Below are 25,078 nucleotides of genomic sequence, written 5' to 3'. Positions count from 1 at the left end.
TCACACTACTTGAATGGGTGTCTAAACCCTCTGATATATACATCATATCAGTGGCATAACTTGAAGCACATGGGCCCCAATGCAATATATCCTATGGGGCCCCTAACTATCACAAGTCTTTACTAGTAATACCGTGTTTTTCCAAAAATAAGTCACTGTCAAACATTTTTTGCTTCAAAAAAAGCACTACGGCTTATTTTTGGGGTAGGTCTTATTCCTGGAGAAACATGGTTGGGGGTAAGTTTAGCCCCCCCCCCAAAAAAAGCAGGACCCCTTTCCCAGGAGACTTTTATTTTCCAAACCCCGGACGTCTGCGTGGCTCCCAAGTCCTCCCTGTGATCTCTGGTTGGCGCTCCCAGCAGGTATGCTGCACATCGTCCTCCCCTGCTTCTGACAGACACACACACACATACACACACATCAGATAGTGCACACACTCATACATACACACACACATCAGATAACACACACAATCCCCGATCAAATCGTGCAAACACACACACTCACTAGTCACTCACCAAATCCGGTGGTACAGAATGCCACTGGCCATATCGTTAGATGGGACACAGTGCAGTGGAACACATAGAGGACTCGATGGTGGAACCCATCGCAGGTCCTGTAAGCATTCCATGCACAGGTCCTGCCAGCCGGAAGAAATCTGTATAGCTGGATGTGCTGAGTGTGTGTGTACAATGTGTGTGTTATCTGATGTGTACAGGTGTGATATCTGATGTGTGTGGGGGTGTGATCACTGCAGGTCCTCTCGCTCAGTGTCTGGGGAGTGTGATTGCGGGGTATCCGCTGTTTATAATGAAGTGTCCTGCAGTATTTTTTAACTTTTTTTAGCTGCACGGACACTTCACTATTGAACCGCGACTAGGGCTTATTTTCGGGGTAGGGCCTCTATTTAAGCCTTACTCCAAAAAGGCTGAAAAACCATGCTAGAGCTTATTTTTGTGGGAGGTCATTTATCAAAATGTAACAAGTTCAGACAGGACAAGAAGTTTTTTACGGAATTTTAAGTCATAACAAATTGCGTTAATATTTTAGACAAAATTAATTTCTCTCTTAAGACATTAATTAACTTTTCTAAACTATGTATTTACTTAATCATAAAATCTGATTTCAGTTGTGTTAATCCATATTAACTATCTTTTCAATTAAAAGAAAAATTCTTCCATGCAGAACTGCCAAAACTATGCAGCTGTCAAACTGCCCCCCACTGCTACAAGAGGAAAGGATTTCCAATGATTATCACTATTGTAGGTTAGTTTTGCAGCGTATAAACTATATTAGTCCAAGCTCATTATAGTAAACGTACTGTGCTCATTCCAGCTGAATGTTCTGTATGTGAAACAAAGTAAAGTGTAATTTTCCTTGGATTAATTGTAACCTAGAGCGCTCTTTAATCCTCCCTGCAAGAGCGCAGAATTAACATTCCTTCCAGCAGTCACCCTGCAGAGTCACTCTGCCTGACCTAGTTCATTGTCGTAGGATGCAATAATGGTCTCTCACCTGGTTTAGGTTTGGAGAAGCATCCCCCCATTATGAGTCAAATGCAAAAAATAAAAAATATATAAAACATACGATGGCCCCACATATATAGATCCAACATGGAATGCTAAGCCATTTTTTTCTGTTGGGTAGATACTATAAGAACTTGGCACAAAAGTCAAGATTATTAGACATCTTCATGGTTGGCAATTCCCATCTGGTCATCTTGGAAGTTTTCTGCCTGCAAAAGACACATAAGAGTGAAAGAAGGCCAAGAATATTCCTAAACTTTAAAAAAAAACTACATTTCAGGACAATATTATCATAAGTAACAAACAGAAGATTCCACCCGATTAAAAGGTTTTTTGTAATTATTATTCCAGCATAATTAGAAGAACATTCCAGGCACAATAGAAAATAATAGCATTTTCTCATGCGCTTCAGAGAAAACTTTATCCTTATTTCATGAAAAAGTAATAGGTTTCATGTGAAACATGTAGAAACATGCTATAATTTTGGATTGAACGTCCTTTTAATTACACTGGAATAATGATTATGTCGCTGGTGTGATAGACAGCATTTGGCTGCGCAAAATGCTCTCTAACTTTCTATTGTTCCTGTTGTCAATATTCAGTGTACTGGTATCTCCTCTGCTGGGTTTTCATCCTTTTCCCCTTAAGACCCAGCTGAGCCCCTCTTCCCTTCAGCTGCTAATCATCTTTATTTCCCCTTGGGTTTAAATAATCACATTTTTCCTGGGCTTGTGTTGGTGATATTTAGTTAATTCAAGCTCTGGATGCAAGCAGGTCGTCTTTGTATTTTTGCTGAAACTTTGCTGAACTTCTACCGTAGTCATCTGTGGATTAGTAGTTCATGAGTAGGGATGATCGAATACTTCAATTATTCAGCTTCGCGAATATATTCCGAATTCCTCGCCGCTATTCGATTATTCGCGAATATTTGATGCGCAATGTAAGTCTATGGGCAACCCGAATAACAACTATTCTGAACTATTCGGGCTTCCCATAGACTTACATTGCGCATCGAATAGTCGAATAGCGGCGAGGTATTCGGAAAATATTCGCGAAGCCGAATAATCAAAGTATTCGATCATCCCTATTCATGAGCTATTTCCCCCTGTCTGTCCTTCTTGTGTCTTCGTTAGTGTTTAATGGGGTTAACGAAGAGCTCATCCCACCCGTTCTCTATTTAGGGCCCAGCACTAGGGATACCTAGGGTTAGGTATCCGGCTCAGCGCATAGGTGCGGAACCTATCTAGGGTGGTGAGGGATCCCAGGGACCAGGAGTAGGTTCGGTCAGGGTTCATCATCACCCCTTCCCAATATAGATCGTTTTCCCTTCCCTTTTGCCATTTCATTGGAACTTCCCCATACCTAGTGTGACAGGTTATGAACAAATTATAGCGTTAATAAGGACTATGTTCTATCTGAAACGCATAGGAAATGCTCTAATTTTGGATTGACTTGTGCCTGGAACGTCCATTTGATTACAATGGGATAATGGTTATGAACAAATAATACCATTAATAAAAGTCTACGTTTTGTCTGAAATGCGTAGGAAATGCTATCATTTTGGATTGGATTGTGTCTGGAACGTCCTTATAATTATGCTGGACTAATGATTACAAAAATATTCTTTTGATCCTGAAAAATGTCTGAATATCTTGGATGTTTGTTACAACTATTACTCCACATCGAGTAGGAGTGTTTTTCTCTGTGCCAAGGATTAATAAGAGCCGAAAACAAAGTGAGCTGGATTTAATTTTTATCCACAATCTTATCATACAAGATTTTGTGTTTTCCTGTAAACTTGTGCAGCAGCATAATATTTATAGTGAGATCAGACGGTCTTCTGGGGACACTATTCAGTTAGCTACTCTAAAAAAAACATTCTTAGCATTATACTGTACATTATTAATTATATAAACCTTGGTAGATATTGATCTAAATGTGCTGTCCAACAGTACAAGTTTGCGAAGAAGTAAAATGAAATAATGCTAATGCACTACTATTAGGGCAATGGCGTTGTATTGGCCTAAACATCACTAGTATCATTGCCATATGTCTAAATGGTGCTAGCATTAATCACGCTACCCTACTTTTAAATGCTTAACTCCACGACTGATTACACATATTTATATCATCATCCCTGTCCCTGCCTTTGAGGTGGGGTCACACGTCAAACCCGCATCTTTCCCAGCACTTGAAAAACACTGCTTTGTACAATATATCTCTATTTACCAGTATAATCTGTGACGTCAGAGGCTGCAATGCAGCTTAAAGTATACAAAATCCTCCCAGTGACTTCAGTAGACCCTGTGGCTCAGAGGTTTATTTTCCACCTGCAACTATAGATGTTTTTGATTCAAGTACCAGGGATGCTCACCAAAAAAAAAGAGAAAATTACATTTGTGCAATTAAAACGGTATTGACACTTTGAAATTGTTTTTATTTTTCGTTCTTTTTTATTAAATTTATAGGAAAAAAACAAACAATCTGATTATTTGTTCACTTGTAGAATACAGGGACAGAGATACACTGCTGTGTACAGATGTATCTGTAATGCTCGAAGCCAGTGTGGTGGCAGCAAGCAAGATTAGTAAACCCACCGGACCACAGGAGGGACTCAGGCTTACCCTTTAGTGGGAGGGGCTTAACTTAGTGCCCACCATGAGGCGGATGCCAGGTACCACTCCTAGGGCAGTAATCGGGACTGTGGCAGCTGACAGACTTAGCAATAGACGGGTACAGGTGGAGTGACTGAGGTAGGCTGGACAGACGGGTATGGACAGGAATGGTGAGCATGGCAGGGCCCATGAGGGGAAGGCAGCAGCAGCACATGTGGATGGCCAGGGGAGTGCGGGGGAGGACACAACCTTGCCGGGGTGGTGAGTAAATCAACGTCTCTGCAGAGATGACAGTGCTATAGTATCTCTATCAACCAAAAATTTTCTTCTGTTTTCCCTGCCTTTATTATAGCTCAAGTACACTAAATTATTTAATTTATGTGTGAGTGTGGAGAGATAGGCACCCTTCAAATATGAGAGACCTGGCGCATTTTGCAAAAGAAGAATGGTCCAAAATTCCAGATGTGCAGAGTAAGAAGGTTATTTATTCCAAAAGGTGTGCAACCAAATATTAAGTTGAAGGGACCAACAATTTTGCCTGGACCATTTTTGGGGTTGTGTGAAGCTATGTTCAGTTTGCCTTTTTTTCCTGTTTTTTTGTGTTGTTCAGGTACACACAAAGGAAGTATATATGTATAAAAAAATAATATGTAATTGCAATAATTTTCTGAGAAAACACCTAATTTTCTGGAACAATTTCAAGGCTGCCATCCCTCATGACTGTATTCATGAGTAGGTGAATGACACAGTTTAATATTTGTTTGAACTCGTTCAGATGAATGTATTAAACATCTGTGTTATATACAAAACTAATAGCGTACAGATAGCACAATGACCAAGGAAAGTCAATGTGGGAGTTCACAAGAACATTTTTATACACGGATCAATGGCCTGCATGTAAAAAAAAAAATCACAGCTTGCGCTACTCTGATCTGTATTCTGGATCCAAATCGTCCATTATAAGTTAATGGGTGCTGAAAAACAGACCACATATGGGTTACCATCCTCATGTCATCTGTTTACAATTATAGGAAACTGTATTTGTACTTTATTATTTCTGAAATTGCAAAATGAAAGTGCAAAATGGACAAATAGATATAACAATTGAACACACAGATAGCTTATAGATTGCATACTGATGAAAAATAGGTGAAAAATGATCAATATTTTCTGGTCGTAAAGCGAATTATGTAAACCCAGTGTTATAGAGAGCCTGCTCTTTTATCTATGCAAATCCAGCTGCGTAATGACAGCCATGGTTCAGCAGAAGGTGCATGTGTAATATGGGTATTGCAGTTAAAAGTACTGCGATAAATATAACACATGCGGTTTGCTGCGATGCATTAATGACACAGCTCTATTGTGCACAATTACCCTATGTAAATATATCCTGAACCCAGTTATGGACAAAATGATAAAAGGTAACAATGCGACCAAGAGAGAGGACATTAATGGCCATCATTATGACTTTTCACATTTCTTCACATTTTGGATGCATTTTAACTTTACTAATTACAGATGTTGGAATTTCAGCAAGTTCTGCAAAGGCAAATAAATGTACTGCCATACAAATATCATTTTAAATGGGGCTTATCTGCCATAATAAAAATGTCACTGAAAATAGCGTTGAAATCAAAAGCCTTAAACCTACACAAATATGTTAAGATTTAGTTTTTAATGAAAAAAATCTGTGAATGGTAAGAAATTATATATTTTTTTTCTATATAATTCATGTTTTGAAAGATTTTTTTACTACAAAAACACATACAGCTGCACTCTAAAATACTAACAATGATTATGGGAACTCTGGTATTGTATTACCGCTATAGGAATATTTGAAAAAAGAGATATTTAGCTTATGTATTGTTCAATGCATATGAGCCCAGTCACCAGTGGCAAGGTATATCTAAATATGCCGGGACCCTAACTCAATGCCTCTATCTGGGTTAATGAATACAGCCTGGTTAAAGGGCAAAGCACTCAATCAGAATGAAATGCACTATACATATATCAAAAAGACTGACCCGCACATCCAACAGGTTGCCCAGACATGTAGGTTTTTAACCCAGATAGAGGCATTTGAGCTGGGTCCCGGTATATAGAAATATGCCTTGCTGTGGTGACCAGGCTCACATGCATTGGCCAATGCATAAACTAAATATCTCTTTTTTTCAAATATACCTATAGCAGTAATGCAGTACCAGAGTTCCCTTATTCATTGTTAGCATTGCTGCTGTATGTGTTTTCTAGTTATACTGTGTTTTCAGCTGGCACCCGTTCACACCTTTTGGTGTCTTTTTGATATATTTGAAAGATTTTTTAGTTTTGGATTGTTTTTTCTATTTATTAATATGTCATTGGGAGAATGATCTGTAGCATGCCATTACCTCAGCTGCCTTTTCACAGCTTTATTTTCCATGAGATCACACTGGTCAAAGGCCCTGAGGCTCGGTCTGTCTGATATCAACATGTAAGTTTACAGCCTTTACCTAAGATCATAGCCGAGATACTCTCAGCAACTTGGACACGCACCTTATACTGAAACTATGGCATTGTCTAAGAAAAGTTGACAAATCCAATCTTAACAAATGAAGGAAATGTGAACGCTAGAAATGATGGGGAAAGACGCACATTATCTGTCTCCCCTAATACAATAGCAAGAAACTGGGAAGTCAACAAAGCATTGTTTAACTACATAGTGCATTGCCTCCCAGAGGGTTCATCTATTATGGCTAGCGGTGCCAAGGGTTAAAATGCTCGGCTATAGGTCAGCAAACCTGGACCTGTGACAATATAATCCCAGCTTTATTCTGCATTTCTTAGAACTGACCCTGCGTGCAAATGACCATTTTCAAAGTATTTTTTTCCAATACTAATCCTCTTGTGCTTTCACAGAGGGGGCACATACTTATGAGACCGATATATCGTAGTATTATTCTCTGAGCTGCAGATTTAGCAGGTTTGTCTATTACACAGAGGCCAAAAGGATCAATTACTATTACCTGCACTGGAATTCTGGTGCAAAATACTTTGTACGTGTAAGGCCACATTCAAACATTGAGTATTTGGGGAGTTTTTTTACCTCAGGATTTGGTGAAACAAAACCAGGAGTGGCACAATCAAAGGAAAAGTAGAATAGAAACACGTCACCACTTCTGTATTTATTACCCACTCCTGGTTTTGCCTTACAAATACTGAGGTAAAAAATCACCAAATACTCAACATGGCCTTACAAGTGTTTTCTAGTAAGACGTAACCAGTATTTTTATTTCATTCGGAAAGCACTATAGAGAGTATGACTCCATGTGCGTTATGACAAAGTTATCTACACAATGAAGCCATCATAGACAGGCTGGGATCACATAGTGTTTGGCTGCATTGGGGCTTATGTCCGAACCCCAAGCAAAGTGGGATTCAGACTTATGGGCCTACAGGGCCATTGACTATCATGATGCCAGTGGAGTAACAGTGTGCTCTGTTGTGCATCATTTTTGGCCATATTGGAGTTGAGCAGCAAGAGGTGCTTTCTTTTTAAGTAATGTAAAGGAGAGATTACGTATTTCAACCATATAAATTCATAGTTATTAAGCTTGAAAGTAGACACAAGTTCTTTGCGTTAAACCTATCACCTAATACAGAGGCGGAAATATCATTGGTGCAACCTATGCAACCCAAGAGGTCAGGGGGCCATTTCTACCTCCAAAGCAGGTAAAATTTTGCATTTTTATGAGCTCTTGGACTGAAAAGGGCCCGTATATTGTTCTTGCACAAGGGGCCTTTACAGTCTTTGTCCACCAGTGATCGCATGGTAGAAGCCAATTGCCCCTTCACTGGTCAATATATATTAATAAATGCAGAAACAAATGCTCTAAATCAAACATTTACTCCAATATTTTAGCAGGAGATGTATTAAATTAAACTATGCAACTGTAATAGACAGGACCCATAGTCTGCTAGAAATATAGTCCTTCAAGGACTGGCACAGGTGATGGTACACTAATGTATAGTGCTTTATGAAAATTAACTTTACTTTGTAACCAGTAACACATAGTAAATCATGGTCACACAGAAAACTATATTATTGCTTCATATCAAGTCGTCTACAAACAATAAGAAGTGGTGGAGGCATAACAGTACCAAACTGCCTGTGCTAGAGAAATTAGAAAATAGCCTCAGCTGGTGCAGGGACTAACCTGAATCTGCTGTGCTGCTGGGAAATCAGTAGAAAGTATAGCACACTATAGAAATTCCAACAATTTGTTCTTATTTTGTAAAAGGGGGCTCCATTATTACGTCAAAGCATGGTTGTGGTCTATGTCCAATGGAAAATGGTGTGAATTTGGTCAAATGCTTGTCTGTATTGTGCTATTGACTTACAATAATCCACGTGCTGTTCATGTGCAGTCCGTCATTAACAAATATAAAAATTTGCCATTGCATTAGCCAATGTACCAGATCTCATGAATGTACCATAGATGTTGATGACATGCCATCACTAGTTCAGATTCAACCAAGATCCTTGATGACCCCAAACAAAGCCACCGAGAAATCCTGTCTTGTCTGCCATGACATATACTGTATAGTGGAAGGGTTAATAAATACTTTAAGTGTGAAATAAATATATAGCCTTGCGAGAGAGAAATAGAAATTCAATCCCGGGCAATCAAGGCCACAGAGAACAAGGTTACAGATCATATGACCTATCTAAATACCTTATTTCCCTAAGCTTATGAATGAATGCAGAGCAGTAAGTTAATGGGAACAGAAGTCAATGTCACACTGGACAGTAATATCAGATGAAAGCAATAACAGAAGCATCTCCTCACATTATGTTTAATGATTCAACAAGTTTGTGAATGTCTGATTTTTGGAAGGACAAGACAGAGGGTTTTACAATATTCATGAATTCGTACCTTCACACCCATCAGTCTTTGAGCACTTATCAATAGGTTAATAACAGGTTGGATTTAGTGAGCACACTCATCACAAAATTGACAGACAGGAATAACATTTTGTAATTCCTCTGAAAATCTGGTTGTGTTGATAAACCGGTTGTACTGCTTTTACTGTAAGGGCGGCTTTTCACGTTGCAACATCGCACGTGCGATGACGGTGGGGTCAAATCGAAAGTGACGCACATCTGGCGTCACTTTCGAAACATCGTTGTGTGTAAATCCTAGATGATACGATTAATGAGCGCAAAAGCGTCGTTATCGTATCATCGGTGCAGGCTCCGACTTTTTCATAATTACGCTGCCGCGACAGGTACGATGCTGTTCCTCGTTCCTGCGACAGCACACATTGCTGAGTGTAAAGCCGCAGGAGCGAGGAACATCTCCTTACCTGCCGCCGGCGGCTATACGGAAGGAAGGAGGTAGGCGGGATGTTTACATCCTGCTCATCTCCGCCCCTCCGCCGCTATTGGCCGCCTGCCGTGTGACGCCGCTATGATGCCGCACGACCTGCCCCCTTAATAAGGAGGCGGGTCACCGGCCAGAGCGACGGTCGCAGGGCAGGTGAGTGCATGTGAAGCTGGCGTAGCGATAATTTTCGCTACGCCAGCTATCACAAGATATCGTACCTGCGACAGGGGCAGGGACTATCGCGTGCGACATCGCAGCATCGGCTTGCGATGTCGCAACGTGCAAAGCCCGCCTTAGATGGCACATACGTCACATCGACATATGCTGCAGTGGAGGAACTCTTTAGTGGGACTTCTTTAAGACAGATGAATGTTACATTTGCCAGTTGACAACTAGGACTACAAGGAGTAGGGTTTGCAAAACACATACTTCACAGACCTGAAGTTCTCCTTTAGGAAGTCACTCAAAGCGTGTAGGAATTCAGGTTTTTTCACCCACTAAAGCTACTCTTGCTTTCTTGCCTGATTTCAGAGCTCTGTGAGTTTCAGACTTGTGTCCATAACACCTCCACAGGGGTAGTAATCACATATTACTGAACTAGAAAGAAAAATCTACACTTGACTTTAACTCTTCTTTCTCCATTGGCAGGAAACTACCCCTAAATACTCAGGTAACCTTGCCCAAGTCCACATTGGAAATGGAGATGCCCTAAATTTATCATCCAACATGAGTCACTCTCATAAAATTAGTACATTTTAGATGGTATTGTTAAAATTATTTAAACTGTTTAAATCAGGGTTGGGGAACTTCTGGCAGGCCGATGGAACTTGGCCTGGCTTCCAAGCAGATTGCCAGTGGGCCACAGTGCTTGTGCTGCTTGCCTGGGTTTTCTGGCTACTACCTCTTTAATTGTTCCAGAGATGCACATACGCAACGATCACTATTGAATACTGCCACACACAACACTGCATTATATCCATAATTGACCTCTGGTAGTGTTGACGGTTTTTTTTGTGGGTGGTGTTAGCTCATAATGCGCTGCGCTTCTGTCTTGCTTCTCCCTGTGATGTATACAGAAGTTCAGCGTCTCCTATGTAATGTAATCAGCAGTCAGAGTGTCTCCTATAAGATGTATGTAGCAGTCAAAGTGTCTCCTTTTGGATGTATGCAGCAGTCACGTATCTCCTATGTGATATACTGTATGCAAGATTGGCTGTTTCTCCAATGTGATTTATTCAGCAGTCACAGTGTGTCCTATGTGCCAAAAATACAGCAGAGTTTCAGTTTGTCCTATGTAATATATACAGCAGTCTCAGTGTACCCTTTGTGATATACTGTATATACAGCTTATATATACAGCACAGTTTGTGTCTCCTATGTGATGTATGCTGCAGTTGTTGTTTCTCCTATAAGATGTACTGTATACTGCAATTGCAGTGTATTCTATGTGATGTATTCAACAGTGTATTAGTGTATTCTATGTAATGTATATACAAAAGTCTCAATGTATCATTTGTGATGTATACAGACATTTCAGTGTATTCTATGTAATGTAGAGTCACATTACATCCTATATGATGTACATACCATTCTGTCTATAATATGTCATATTCAGCAGTCTGAGTGTATCCTATGTGATGTATATACAGCAGTTTCAGTGTCTCCTATGTGATGTATTTACGTATTTACAGCACTCTCAGTGTACCCTATGTGATGTATATACAGCAGTTTCAGTGTACCCTATGAGATATATATAGCATTCTAAGTGTATTCTATGTGATGTAGAAACCGCACTCACTGTGTCTCCTATGTGATGTATATTGCTAACCTCCCTCTGTTTGAGTACTATAAATATTACATGAGTAATGATGATTTTCCCAATTTAAAGAGACATGCATTGAAATTTTCATATGTGTTCAGAACATCTTTCTGCTGCAAGCCACTCTTTATAAAACCTACCATCACAAAGTCAAAGTCACTTTCAGAAGTTAAGAGGGAGCTTTGACAAAATTATTGATTATTCTTCCAAAAGATGAACACTTGAAAGACATATTAAGAACTGGGTGAGACTACTGTACTCATATATAATAAGGAATTAAATGTGAAGTAACTCATCAATACAAACTAGCAAGGTCTCCATACCTGAACCAAGAACTGGGTTGATGACAATGTAGTAAAAGGGTCCCGATATTCCTGAGCGCACTACAGAATACTTACGTCTTTACAAACCTATGGATATTCATGCAAACTGAAGAAAAAATTAGATGTGTAGTAGATTTACTTGACCATGTAGAGCGTTACATGCAATTTATAATGTCACATGACTTCTTAACAACTTGTTTAAAAGATATGAATTAGTGAGAAAGTTAAGTTTTCCACCTGTATAAACACCTCCCTCCCAAGTATCCCATGAGCCAGTATGTCTGCTGGTCCTTTCTGAACTTTGTATTACAAGGAGCCAGCGTATATATATTTAACCAGGAAAATTAGAGCAGAACATTGTCTTTAACTCTTCATTCAGGTGCAAATATTATTTCTATGATAAATAAAAGTATGATTTTTCATGGAAAAGACAAAATTGTCTGGGTGACCCCAAACGTTTGACTATATACACATACACAGTGGCTTGGTAGTTTGCTGGTCTGGAGAATTCAGGCATATGATAACACAATGCCAAGGAGGAATATCAGCAATGATTGTAGAAGTTGTTGCTGCCAATCATTATGAGAAGAGCGATAAGTTGAGATGAGCTAAAGAGAAAAGGAAAAAAAATCTGCTTTGCATAGTCTTCACTGCAGGGTCTTCAATAAAATGAAATGAGAAATTGCGGTACGCATTTGCTTGGACTTCGGCACCATTTTAATGAAGAGATAGTTACTGTGGCAATGCTCATGCACCGCCAACAACAATGGTGGCGCAGCACGATATTCAAATAAAGAAAAGAGGGCAAGTCACGAGGACGCTGGAAAGTAATACATGCTGAGGACCCAACCCACAAAGGCCCGCCCTGATGCACACATCAATCAAAGTGCAGTGCATTTCTACAACTTTGATTGAAGATATTTCATCAAACAAGCATCCGATCTTTCTATAAAGCCACATGTCAGTGATTCTGGTACGTATGTGCTAGTTTTTATATGTACCAGAATCACAGACATACGCAGACACATTATAATCAATGGGTCTGCTCACACATCAGTGATTTTTCATTGCCCGTGTCTCTGTGCAGCATACACGCGTGTCCGTGATTGCCGCACGGAGACATGTCAGTTTATTTCTGGCATCACTGATGTCCCACAGACCACACTGTGGTGTGATGGGTGAACCACGTACCCGAAAAACATGGACATTGAAAATAAAAAGCATTTTTAACTCATCTTCTCCAGCGACGCTCTCTACTGCCTCTGCTGGCTGCTGCTTCAGAGCCGGCTAATTACTGGTATCCATATTCATGTATGCAGCCACAGCCAACCCGGATGTAGCTACAGCGGGGTCAGCAGCGACAGGAAACACAGCAGAGCCAAAGAGTTCATCTCCACGGACAGTAGGAGCTGGGACAGGTGAGTTTATCACCATGTGCAATCACAGATAGCGGATCACGTCTCACGGATTGCAAATGGACAACCCATGTGTGCCATGAATCACGGCACACGGAGGGACATATGCGTTTTTAACACGTCAGTGAAAAACGTCTGTGTTTTTTACTGACATGTGAAACAGGCCTAACAGGTATGCTTGGATTCAGCATCCTAGTGCCAGTATGACTCTGCCTTTACTTCATATAGCAAAATCCTAGTGGTTGGTTCTCTTTAAAAAATCTATGCTAACTACGTAATACTGAAAACTTCAATGAATTTCAGTAATGCTATAAAGAGAGGCCCAAAATTCCTGCAGAACAATCTGAGAAACTGAAAAAGTAATATGGAAACAATTGCTTCAAAGTATTGGTACTAAAGTTGTTGGTTGGTACTTCATTTTTCAAACATTGCTTCTGCATTTTGGCTTCTGTATATGCACTGCCACTACATCATTCATTCTCTGTTGGACTGCCAAGTGCTGTACTGGGCTAATTTCTATAGAGAATATATGAAGAGGTAGTAGGCTTTGTATGGCTACTGCTCCATTCAGACACGGAACAGACGTCCACCATTCTTACAAACAGCTAAGGGTTTCAGAGGACCCAGACACCCTCCAATCTAGTGGGATAGGTGATAACTTGATTTTAATGGAATAACCCTTAACCCCTTCATGATCTATCAAAATCTAAAATCACTTAATCTGATTGGCATATGGAGCAGAGAGAAAAAAATTAAGTTGTTTTGCTTGCCGCAACATTGCATTAAAATGGAACAACAGGAGATCAAAACATCACATCTTCTCAAAAAATGGTATAATTAAAAACGCCAGATCAAGACACAAAAAATAAGCGATCACTAAGCCCCAGATCCTGAAAAATGAGAACACTACATCTTTCCATCTCAGAAAATGGCAACAAAAGCGCTATTATTTTTTTGGACAAACTTCTGAATTTTTTTTTTCCACCACATTAGATAAAAGTAAAAATGTTTAATATCTACAAACTCGTACTGATCTGAGGCATCATGCTGACATTTCAGTTTGACCATATAGTGAACATGGTCAATAAAAAAAAAACAAAACTTTGTGGAATTTAACTTTATTCACAATTTATCCACATTTGATTTTTTTACCCATTTTCCAGTACCCCATATTGTAAAATGAATGGGGTTGTTCAAAATTACAACTCGTCCCACAAAAATCAAGCTTTTATATGTATAGTATTGACAAAAAAATAAAAAACTTATGGCTCTAAGAAAAAGGGGAGGGGAAAAATGAAGATGACAAAAAAACGGAAAATCGCCTCAGGGTGAAGGGGTTAAAAATTCCATTGCAGAGTTACATAAACCATTATGCAATTAATTAAAACTATTCTGCTGCCGTTTCAATAGTAAAAGGTATTTCAATCTTGCTAAAATGTAAAGAAGAATTTCCTGTTCTACCAAATAGTTGAAATGTTTATTGAACAAGATTTTCTGGTCACTCTCCGTGTGAAGTGTTTTTTTAAGAGTAAGAGAAAAATAGCAATAATATTACAGCCAAAAAAGAAATTGGAAATTGTAAAGCAAAAACTAATTAGAGAATACTGTGAGGATCACTAAGCTGTACAATGTCCAGTCCTTTGCGCAATGTCTGAAAGATAAAACATATCTAGTACTAAGGATGTCCTCATAAATTCAACTTTATAACTTATCATATTGAGTCTTACTCAGCTACAGAACAAAGTGTTCTGCTGCCGCCATAACTACAGTACAGCCACTATAACCCGATCATTATAACATTTTAACTAATGAGATTCTTTCTTAAAAAAAATCCCCACTAATTTTAAGATAAACCAGATTCTGTGCTGTTTTAAACAATGCAATTTTCCTATTTCCATACAGAATATTTCAAATTTTTAAAAATGTACACCTGACTGAGCGCTATGCCCATGTTACTGCTGTTACTGACTCTGACGTAAGAAGCAGAAGCAGGATAATACACTGTAAAGCTATTGGATTGCATTATAACATGTAGAGTTTTGTTTCTGTCTATGAATATTTCTGAAAATGTGGTTATTTTTTTTTACAGTACTGTGCAAAAGGTTTAGGGAAGTGTGGAAACAAAAAGGCAACAGAGTAAGAATGTTTGAAAAAATAGAAGTAATAGTAATAATTTATTTTTATCAATTAACAAAATTAATATTTGATGAGACCACTCTTTGCCTTAAAGATATCATCAAAGCATCAATTCTTCTAAGTATACTTGCCCTCAGTTTTTGAAGGAACTCAGCAAGGAGGTGGTCTCAAGCATCTTGGGGAACTTAGCAAAGATATTCAGTGGATGTAGGTAGAATCAAGAAAATCCTTTAGTCTCATCATGTAATCCCAGACTCAGTGAGGTTGAAATCAGATCTGTGGGAGCCATATTACTACTGGTACTCTTTGTTCTTCACTACGCTGAAGGCAGTTGCTAATGACATTGGCTGAATATTTGCAGTTGTTGTCTTAGTGCAGAAGAAGTAAACTTTTGAGGATACCAATAAATGGGCCACATTTATTGAGGGAGAAAAAACCCTATATTAAATATATATATGTTTTTATTATTATTATTATTATTATTATTATTATTATTATTATTATTAGGTTTTCCTAGGACATCTATGTATTATTTATTATTCTTTATTTTTATATTTATTATTATTTTTTATTTATTATTCCATTTTATATTCTTGTGGAACTATATAAACCAGCCAAAACAAGCAAGGGTTGCTGAACGTGCGAGGTTCTGCAGCAAAGAGCGGGGTTGCAGATAAGTGCATAGTTTAAGCACAATCTCATAGTTTGAAACAAGAACATAGTTTGACTTTATCCTTATACTTTTCCCATTGTTTTTCTTTTCCTTTGTTTTTCTACCTTTTCTATACTATTTATTCCCATTTAATAGTGGCTCCATGGACAATGCTACCAGGTGTGTATCTTGTCAAATGTATGCATGCCTTGAACAGACGTTCGAGAGTGAATATGTCTGCACTCGATGCAAGCATGTTGCATATTTGGAAGCCCAGGCAACAGATCTAAATAAGCAGCTTGCAACCCACAGGGGCATTGAAAACCTGGAGAGGAGTTTAGAGCTCACTGAACTTTCTCTGGCTGGGGCCAGTGGTATGGAGGAGGGTGGAGGTGGGGAAGATCGGGACCCAGAGGTAGGTAGCTGGGTAACAGTTAGAAGAAGAGGTAGGGGGAAAAGTGTCAGGGAGCCTAGTCCTGATCTGGCACAACCTAGTAAATATGCCTATTTGGCTGATATTAGGAATGAAGGGCCAGGACTAGAATCACTACAGCAGGACGTGGCTCCTAGCAACTAGGAAAATGACTGCTGTAAAAATGAGGGAAAAAGAGGGGGGGCAGAAAAGCCCAGACAGATGTTGGTGGTAGGGGACTCTATAATTAGGCGGACAGACAGGGTCAACTGTCGCCAAGACCGTGAATGCCGAACAGTATGTTGTCTGCCGCATCGGCATATTGCGGATCGGATAGACAGATTGCTGGGTGGGGCTGGGGAAAACCCAGCGGTCATGGTGCACGTTAGTACTAATGACAAAGTTAGAGGTAGGTGGAAGGAACTTAAAAATGATTACAGGGAACTAGGAGAGAAGCTGAAGTTCAGGACCTCCAAGGTGGTATTTTCAGAAATACTACCGTTGCCACGAGTGTCACTAGAAAGACAGCGGGAGCTTAGGGAAATAAATACATGGCTTAGAAATTGGTCAGGAAGAAAGGGTTCGGGTTCATGGAGAACTGGGCCGACTGCTCAGTCGGCTACAGGCTCTACGGTAGGGACGGGCTGCACCTCAATGGGGAGGGTGCAGCTGTGCTGGGGGAGAAAATGGTCAGACGGATGTAGGAGCTTTTAAACTAGGATCTGGAGCAAATAAGGGGAAAGATAGAGCAGATAGAGACAGTGAGACAGTAGGAGTCAATGAAGGATTAGTGAGGCTGGGACATGCAAGGAACGTAGGGAGGATAGGAGTAATAAATGGGTTAATAGCATTCAATGTCTACTGGCAAATGCAAGAAGTCTTGCAAACAAAATGAATGAATTGGAGACTCTTATGTCAACCATGGATTATAATGTGGTGGGCATTACGGAAACCTGGCTGGATGAAAGCAATAACTGGGTGACAAACATACAGGGTTATACTACATTCAGGAAGGACAGGAAAGACAAAAAAGGTGGTGCGGTGTGTATATTTATCCAATCTAACCTAAAACCTGTGTTGAATGATGACATTGGGGGGAACTGCAAAAATGTAGAGTCAATAAGGGTAAATGTACATGGGGAGGGGAATAATGCAAAAATGCTAATTGGAGTTTGCTATAAGCCTCCTAACATACCTGAACAGGTAGAGGGTGAAATGCTGCAACAAATTGAAAAGGCAGCTAATAATAATAACCAGGTTCTTATTATGGGGGATTTCAACTACCCAGACATACAGTGGTACCTAGAATCTTCTGGTTGTGCTAAAATCTGTAAGTTCTTATCTACTATTCAAGACATATTCCTCTCTCGGATGGTAGATGAAGTGACCAGGGAAGATAATTTGCTAGATCTGGTCCTGTCAAATAGACCGATACAATTTCAGATCTACAGGTCCGGGAGCACTTGGGCACCAGCAATCATAATATGGTAAGCTTCAACGTAATATTCAATAGAACATTTCAAAGGGGAAATACTAAAACCTGGAATTTTAGGAAAGCTGATTTCAACAAATTAAGGGAAGACCTTAAATGTGTAGATTGGGACAATGTTATGGTAACTGGGGATACTGAACATAAATGGGGGAAGTTTAAGTATATACTCCTAGAGTCCTGTAAAAAAGTTATACCCTCTGGTAATAAAATGTCCAGAAAAGAAACCAATTTGAATCAATAAGACAGTACAAAGTATAATAAAACAAAAACAAAGGGCGTTTAAAATCTTCAAGGCTGGGAATACAGAAATAGCATTTCAGAAGTATGAAGATATCAATAGGAAATGCAAAAAAGAAATCACGCAAGCAAAAATTAGCTACTGAAACAAAAATCGCCAATGACATTAAAATAAATCCCAAAATCTTTTATAAATACATTAATGCCAAAAGGAAAACAAAGGATGGTATCGGCCCTTTAAAATATAATAACAAGTTAGTTATAGAGGACAAGCAAAAGACTGAGATATTAAACAGTTCACTACCCGATAAAATTAATTTAACACAAGAAGAAGTACGCCTACGTCTGGGTAAATTAAACATTGACAAATCCTCTGGTCAAGATGGCATTCATCCACGAATATTGAGGGAATTGAGCTCCGTAATCGACAAACCGCTGTATCTCATCTTTTTAGACTCGCTTGTAACAGGTTTGGTGCTTCAGAATTGGAGGATTGCTGATGTGGTACCGATATTTAAGAAAGGTTAGAGGGTGGATCCAGGCAACTACCATCCAGTAAGTCTGACATCAGTAGTATGCAAAGTTTTTGAGGGCATTTTAAAGAATGACATGCAAAAATATATTGTAGAAAATAATATAATAACTGACAGACAGCATGGATTCATGAAAGATAAGTCATGTCTAACCAACCTGTTGGGGCTCTGTGAGGAGGTAAGTGCAAACCTGGATATTGGTAATGCAGCTGATGTGATTTATTTGGACTTTGCAGAAGCATTTGATACTGTAACACATAATAGCCTCATACTAAAGCTCCAGAAGCAAGGACTAGAGGAAACTATATGCAACTGGGTAAGGAATTGGCTAACAGATAGGAAACAAAGCGTAGTCATAAATGGTACATTCTCTAAATGGGCTATAGTAAGCAGTGGGGTGCCGCAGGGATCTGTGCTAAGACTGATTCTTTTTAATCTCTTTATTAATGACCTTGTGGATGGGATTGATAGTAAAGTGTCAGTCTTTGCTGATGACACCAAACTATGTAGGATATTAAAAACGGACCTTGATAGCACAATAGTACAAAAAGATCTGGATAAGATGTCAGAATGGGCAGATACTTGGCAAATGAGATTTAATGTTGATAAATGTAAAGTAATGCACCTAGGACGGAGTAATCCTATAGCTGCGTATACATTAAATGGAAGTAAACTCGGGACTACAGAACAGGAGAAGGACTTGGGTATTCTCATTACAAATAAGCTGAGCAGCAGCACTCAATGTCAAGCAGCAGCTGCTAAAGCAAACACGATTTTAGGGTGTATAAAAAGAGAGATTAGATCCCGTGATCCCAACGTATTGTTACCCCTCCATAAATCACTTGTAAGGCCACATCTGGAATATGAGATCCAGTTTTGGGCTCCACATTTTCTAAAAGGACATTCAGAAGTTAGAGTCAGTTCAAAGGCGGGCAACTAAACTATTACAAGGAATGGAAGGCCTCCCATATGATGACAGGCTAAAAAGTTAGATATGTTTAGCTTAGAAAAAAGACGTCTCAGAGTATATCTCATTTATATGTATAAATACATGTGTGGTCAATATAAAGGACTGGCACATGACTTATTTCTTCAAAAGACAATACTAAGGACCAGGGGGCATTCACTCCGAGTGGAAGAAAAGCGATTCCGGCAGCTAAGAGGAAAGGGTTCTTTACAGTTAGAGCAGTCAGACTGTGGAATGCCCTACCACAAGAGGTAGTAATGGCAGATACTATAACAGCTTTTAAAAAAGGGTTGGATGATTTCCTCAGTGCACACAACATTGTTGGTTATAAATGACTTAATGACAAAATGTAGAATTGGTGGAGGAAGGTTGAACTAGATGGACCTAGGTCTTTTTTCAACCTAAGTAACTATATGTAATATATATTTATCTATTCATGATTCATATTTACGCATGATTCATTATTTATTATTATTGTTTATTTATATTGGCTGCATATATATTCATTCTTTTACCATGTATTGTGCACCACATCTATATCGTATACATGTTCTAGCTTACATGTTTTACAGATAGCACAGTATTGCACACCTAAACATATTTATAGTAAGATCTATTAATTGATGTATTTCTGTTATATATTTCTCCTCTTTTTCCGCATATTTTTCCTCCTTTGTGGAGGATGCCCCTCACTTTTTTTCCCTTAGTTATCACTCATTAAAATATACAACCAATAATATACATTAAGCTTGCATCTCTATTCACCATACAATCATCAGTATCCACAGATTCAACGAAAACCCACAGATTCATCGCCCACAAGCTTATGACGTACACATATGTTAACACCACTGCTCGCAGTTATGCATATGCATTACCCACGGCTCCCATTGACTTCCGGGCTGGTGCACATGTATCCGCACGCGTTCCACATGTGTTTTCCATTTAGCAGGACCAGAAGTCACTTTTCCGCCAATGAGAGGTCTGTGGGCGCATCATATGCCGATTAATACCGCTATCAACAAGTGATGCTTATAGTGAATCACATTCCTATTGGTTGACCCACACTATTTAAAATGCATAACCCACTTGGTACATGCCTCTGATGAAGCGACAGGTAAAACGGCATCAGGGTAACAGGACACTTACTTACAGGACCATATATCTTCATTAGAGTTGAGCGCGGTTCGTGGTTCGTGGTTCTCCAGTTCGCGGCTCGAGTGATTTTGGGGCATGTTCTAGATCGAACTAGAACTCGAGCTTTTTGCAAAAGCTCGATAGTTCTAGAAACGTTCGAGAACGGTTCTAGCAGCCAAAAAACAGCTAAATCCTAGCTTGGTTTCTGCTGTAATAGTGTAAGTCACTCTGTGAATCAAACTATTATCACATTTCAGTGTATAGTGTGCGTGAACAGCGCCTTCAGATCACTGCTGTTTCTATAATGGCGATTGCCATTTTTTTTTTTTTTTTTCTTGTCTTCCTTCCCTAAGCGCGCGCGTCTTGTGGGGCGGGCCAGCATGTCAGCCAATCACAGACACACACACACCTAAGTGGACTTTGAGCCAGAGAAGCAACGGCATGTGTGATAGGATCTGCATGTCACATGTCCCTGCATTATAAAACCGGACATTTTCTTCACGAACGCCATTATCTGCCTTCTGCGTCTTTGGTGTCAGACATCAGTGTCGCAGCTCCGTCCTCCTGAGTCCTATAGCCGATACAGCTGTATGCGCTGCATACACAGCGTTAGACAGCTTAGGGAGAGCACATTCTAGCAGTCCTTTTAAGGGCTCAAAGCGGCAGGGTCAGAGAGCCATAAGTGACAGGTCCTGCAAACAGCAACAGCGTCTGTGTAGCCCAGGTCAGGGATTTCCTCCCTGCATTTCACCATTAGGAGGGAATAGAAAGGCAGGCTTCCATTCCTCTACCCAGAGCACCACAATCCTGCCACTGTACCCTCTTGTCCTCTGCACACTCCAACTCATTCTAAGTAAGCCATTATACTAGCAAACACTCAGTGTACCTAGTGGCATCCTAAACGTGGCTATTGGACTTTGCTATAGTCCCACTAGTGCAAAGACATTAGCAGAGCACATCTGCCTGCATTGCACACTCCAACTTTTTTAAACTAAGCAATTTTACTAGCAAACACTCAGTGTACCTAGTGGCATCCTATACGTGGCTATTGGACTTTGCTATAGTCCCACTAGTGCAAATACATTTGCAGAGCACGTCTGCCTGCATTGCACACTACAACTTTTTTAAACTAAGCAATTTTACTAGCAAACACTCAGTGTACCTAGTGGCATCCTATACGTGGCTATTGGACTTTGCTATAGTCCCACTAGTGCCAAGACATTTGCAGAGCGCATCTGCCTGCGTTGCACACTCCAACTAATTATAACGAAGCCATTATACTAGCAAACACTCAGTGTACCTAGTGGCATCCTATACGTGGCTATTGGACTTTGCTATAGTCCCACTAGTGCAAAGACATTAGCAGAGCACATCTGCCTGCATTGCACACTCCAAGTTTTTTAAACTAAGCAATTTTACTAGCAAACACTCAGTGTACCTAGTGGCATCCTATACGTGGCTATTGGACTTTGCTATAGTCCCACTAGTGCAAAGACATTTGCAGAGCACGTCTGCCTGCATTGCACACTACAACTTTTTTAAACTAAGCAATTTTACTAGCAAACACTCAGTGTACCTAGTGGCATCCTATACGTGGCTATTGGACTTTGCTATAGTCCCACTAGTGCAAAGACATTTGCAGAGCACATCTGCCTGCATTGCACACTCCAAGTTTTTTAAACTAAGCAATTTTACTAGCAAACACTCAGTGTACCTAGTGGCATCCTATACGTGGCTATTGGACTTTGCTATAGTCCCACTAGTGCCTAGACATTTGCAGAGCGCATCTGCCTGCGTTGCACACTCCAACTAATTATAACGAAGCCATTATACTAGCAAACACTCAGTGTACCTAGTGGCATCCTATACGTGGCTATTGTACTTTTGTCAATTCACAGTATTGGAACGTTATTTGCAGGACGTCTGCCTGCATTGCACACTCAAACTTTTTTAAACTCAGCCATTATACTAGCAAACACTCACTGTACCTAGTTGTATCCTAAACGTGGCTATTGTACTTTTGTCAATTCACAGTATTGGAACGTTATTAGCAGGACGTCTGCCTGCATTGCACACTCAAACTTTTTTAAACTCAGCCATTATACTAGCAAACACTCACTGTACCTAGTTGTATCCTAAACGTGGCTATTGTACTTTTGTCAATTCACAGTATTGGAACGTTATTAGCACCACGTCTGCCTGCATTGCACACTCAAACTTTTTTAAACTCAGCCATTATACTAGCAAACACTCACTGTACCTAGTTGTATCCTAAACGTGGCTATTGTACTTTTGTCAATTCACAGTATTGGAACGTTATTTGCAGCACGTCTGCCTGCATTGCACACTCAAACTTTTTTAAACTCAGCCATTATACTAGCAAACACTCACTGTACCTAGTTGTATCCTAAACGTGGCTATTGTACTTTTGTCAATTCACAGTATTGGAACGTTATTTGCAGCACGTCTGCCTGCATTGCACACTCAAACTTTTTTAAACTCAGCCATTATACTAGCAAACACTCACTGTACCTAGTTGTATCCTAAACGTGGCTATTGTACTTTTGTCAATTCACAGTATTGGAACGTTATTTGCAGGCTGTCTGCCTGCATTGCACACTCAAACTTTTTTAAACTCAGCCATTATACTAGCAAACACTCACTGTACCTAGTTGTATCCTAAACGTGGCTATTGTACTTTTGTCAATTCACAGTATTGGAACGTTATTTGCAGGCTGTCTGCCTGCATTGCACACTCAAACTTTTTTAAACTCAGCCATTATACTAGCAAACACTCACTGTACCTAGTTGTATCCTAAACGTGGCTATTGTACTTTTGTCAATTCACAGTATTGGAACGTTATTTGCAGGACGTCTGCCTGCATTGCACACTCAAACTTTTTTAAACTCAGCCATTATACTAGCAAACACTCACTGTACCTAGTTGTATCCTAAACGTGGCTATTGTACTTTTGTCAATTCACAGTATTGGAACGTTATTTGCAGGACATCTGCCTGCCTTGCACACTTAAACTTTTTTAAACTCAGCCATTATACTAGCAAACACTCACTGTACCTAGTTGTATCCTAAACGTGGCTATTGTACTTTTGTCAATTCACAGTATTGGAACGTTATTTGCAGCACGTCTGCCTGCATTGCACACTCAAACTTTTTTAAACTCAGCCATTATACTAGCAAACACTCACTGTACCTAGTTGTATCCTAAACGTGGCTATTGTACTTTTGTCAATTCACAGTATTGGAACGTTATTTGCAGGACGTCTGCCTGCATTGCACACTCAAACTTTTTTAAACTCAGCCATTATACTAGCAAACACTCACTGTACCTAGTTGTATCCTAAACGTGGCTATTGTACTTTTGTCAATTCACAGTATTGGAACGTTATTAGCAGCACGTCTGCCTGCATTGCACACTCAAACTTTTTTAAACTCAGCCATTATACTAGCAAACACTCACTGTACCTAGTTGTATCCTAAACGTGGCTATTGTACTTTTGTCAATTCACAGTATTGGAACGTTATTTGCAGGACATCTGCCTGCCTTGCACACTCAAACTTTTTTAAACTCAGCCATTATACTAGCAAACACTCACTGTACCTAGTTGTATCCTAAACGTGGCTATTGTACTTTTGTCAATTCCCAGTATTGGAACGTTATTTGCAGCACGTCTGCCTGCATTGCACACTCTAACTTTTTTAAACTCAGCCATTATACTAGCAAACACTCAGTGTACCTAGTTGTATCCTAAACGTGGCTATTGTACTTTTGTCAATTCACAGTATTGGAACGTTATTTGCAGGACATCTGCCTGCCTTGCACACTCAAACTTTTTTAAACTCAGCCATTATACTAGCAAACACTCACTGTACCTAGTTGTATCCTAAACGTGGCTATTGTACTTTTGTCAATTCACAGTATTGGAACGTTATTTGCAGCACGTCTGCCTGCATTGCACACTCAAACTTTTTTAAACTCAGCCATTATACTAGCAAACACTCACTGTACCTAGTTGTATCCTAAACGTGGCTATTGTACTTTTGTCAATTCACACTACTGCAAATCTATGTGCAGCACCTCTGCATGACAACCTCGTGCTCTGTTTTTAATAAGCTATAATGATAGCACAAAATACTGCCATTTTGTGGCATCATAGAACTGGCTGTTGTATTCCATTAGTGCCCCACTGGTGACAAGCTATTTCTAGCACCTCTACATCACACCCTCATGCACATTTTGCTACGCTAATGTTATAGCAAACTCATGGAATTCATTGCTGCATTTCATAATTCGGAGGGATAGAAAGTCAGGCTTCCTTTAGCTTTTCCTTCTGTTCATAGACAGCATCTCCAAGACAAATTTCCCCTCCACGTCTAAGTGTGGAGAGGCAGCTAGTGCGCATGCGTGTGCCGATGTACCCCAGCTGCAGCA

The 25,078-nt window shown here is 39.7% G+C and overlaps 1 protein-coding gene across 5 annotated transcripts in view; it reads right to left on the bottom strand.

Annotated features, from left to right (window-relative positions):
• Positions 1-25,078, bottom strand: part of AIFM3 (AIF family member 3) — a 122,269-nt gene that overhangs the window by 74,884 nt on the left and 22,307 nt on the right. For all 5 annotated transcript variants that reach the window (XM_075324579.1, XM_075324594.1, XM_075324602.1 and 2 more), the window contains exon 2: positions 1,516-1,735. In XM_075324579.1, the coding sequence (XP_075180694.1) occupies positions 1,516-1,546 (31 nt within the window). In that variant the 5' untranslated portion in view covers positions 1,547-1,735. The remainder of the gene's footprint in view (positions 1-1,515; positions 1,736-25,078) is intronic.

Source organism: Anomaloglossus baeobatrachus, chromosome 1 (genome assembly GCF_048569485.1).
Source record: "Anomaloglossus baeobatrachus isolate aAnoBae1 chromosome 1, aAnoBae1.hap1, whole genome shotgun sequence".
Taxonomy (NCBI): Eukaryota; Metazoa; Chordata; class Amphibia; order Anura; family Aromobatidae; genus Anomaloglossus; species Anomaloglossus baeobatrachus.
The sequence above is the reverse complement of the archived record's forward strand: the minus strand, read 5'-3'. Positions and strand labels throughout refer to the sequence as shown.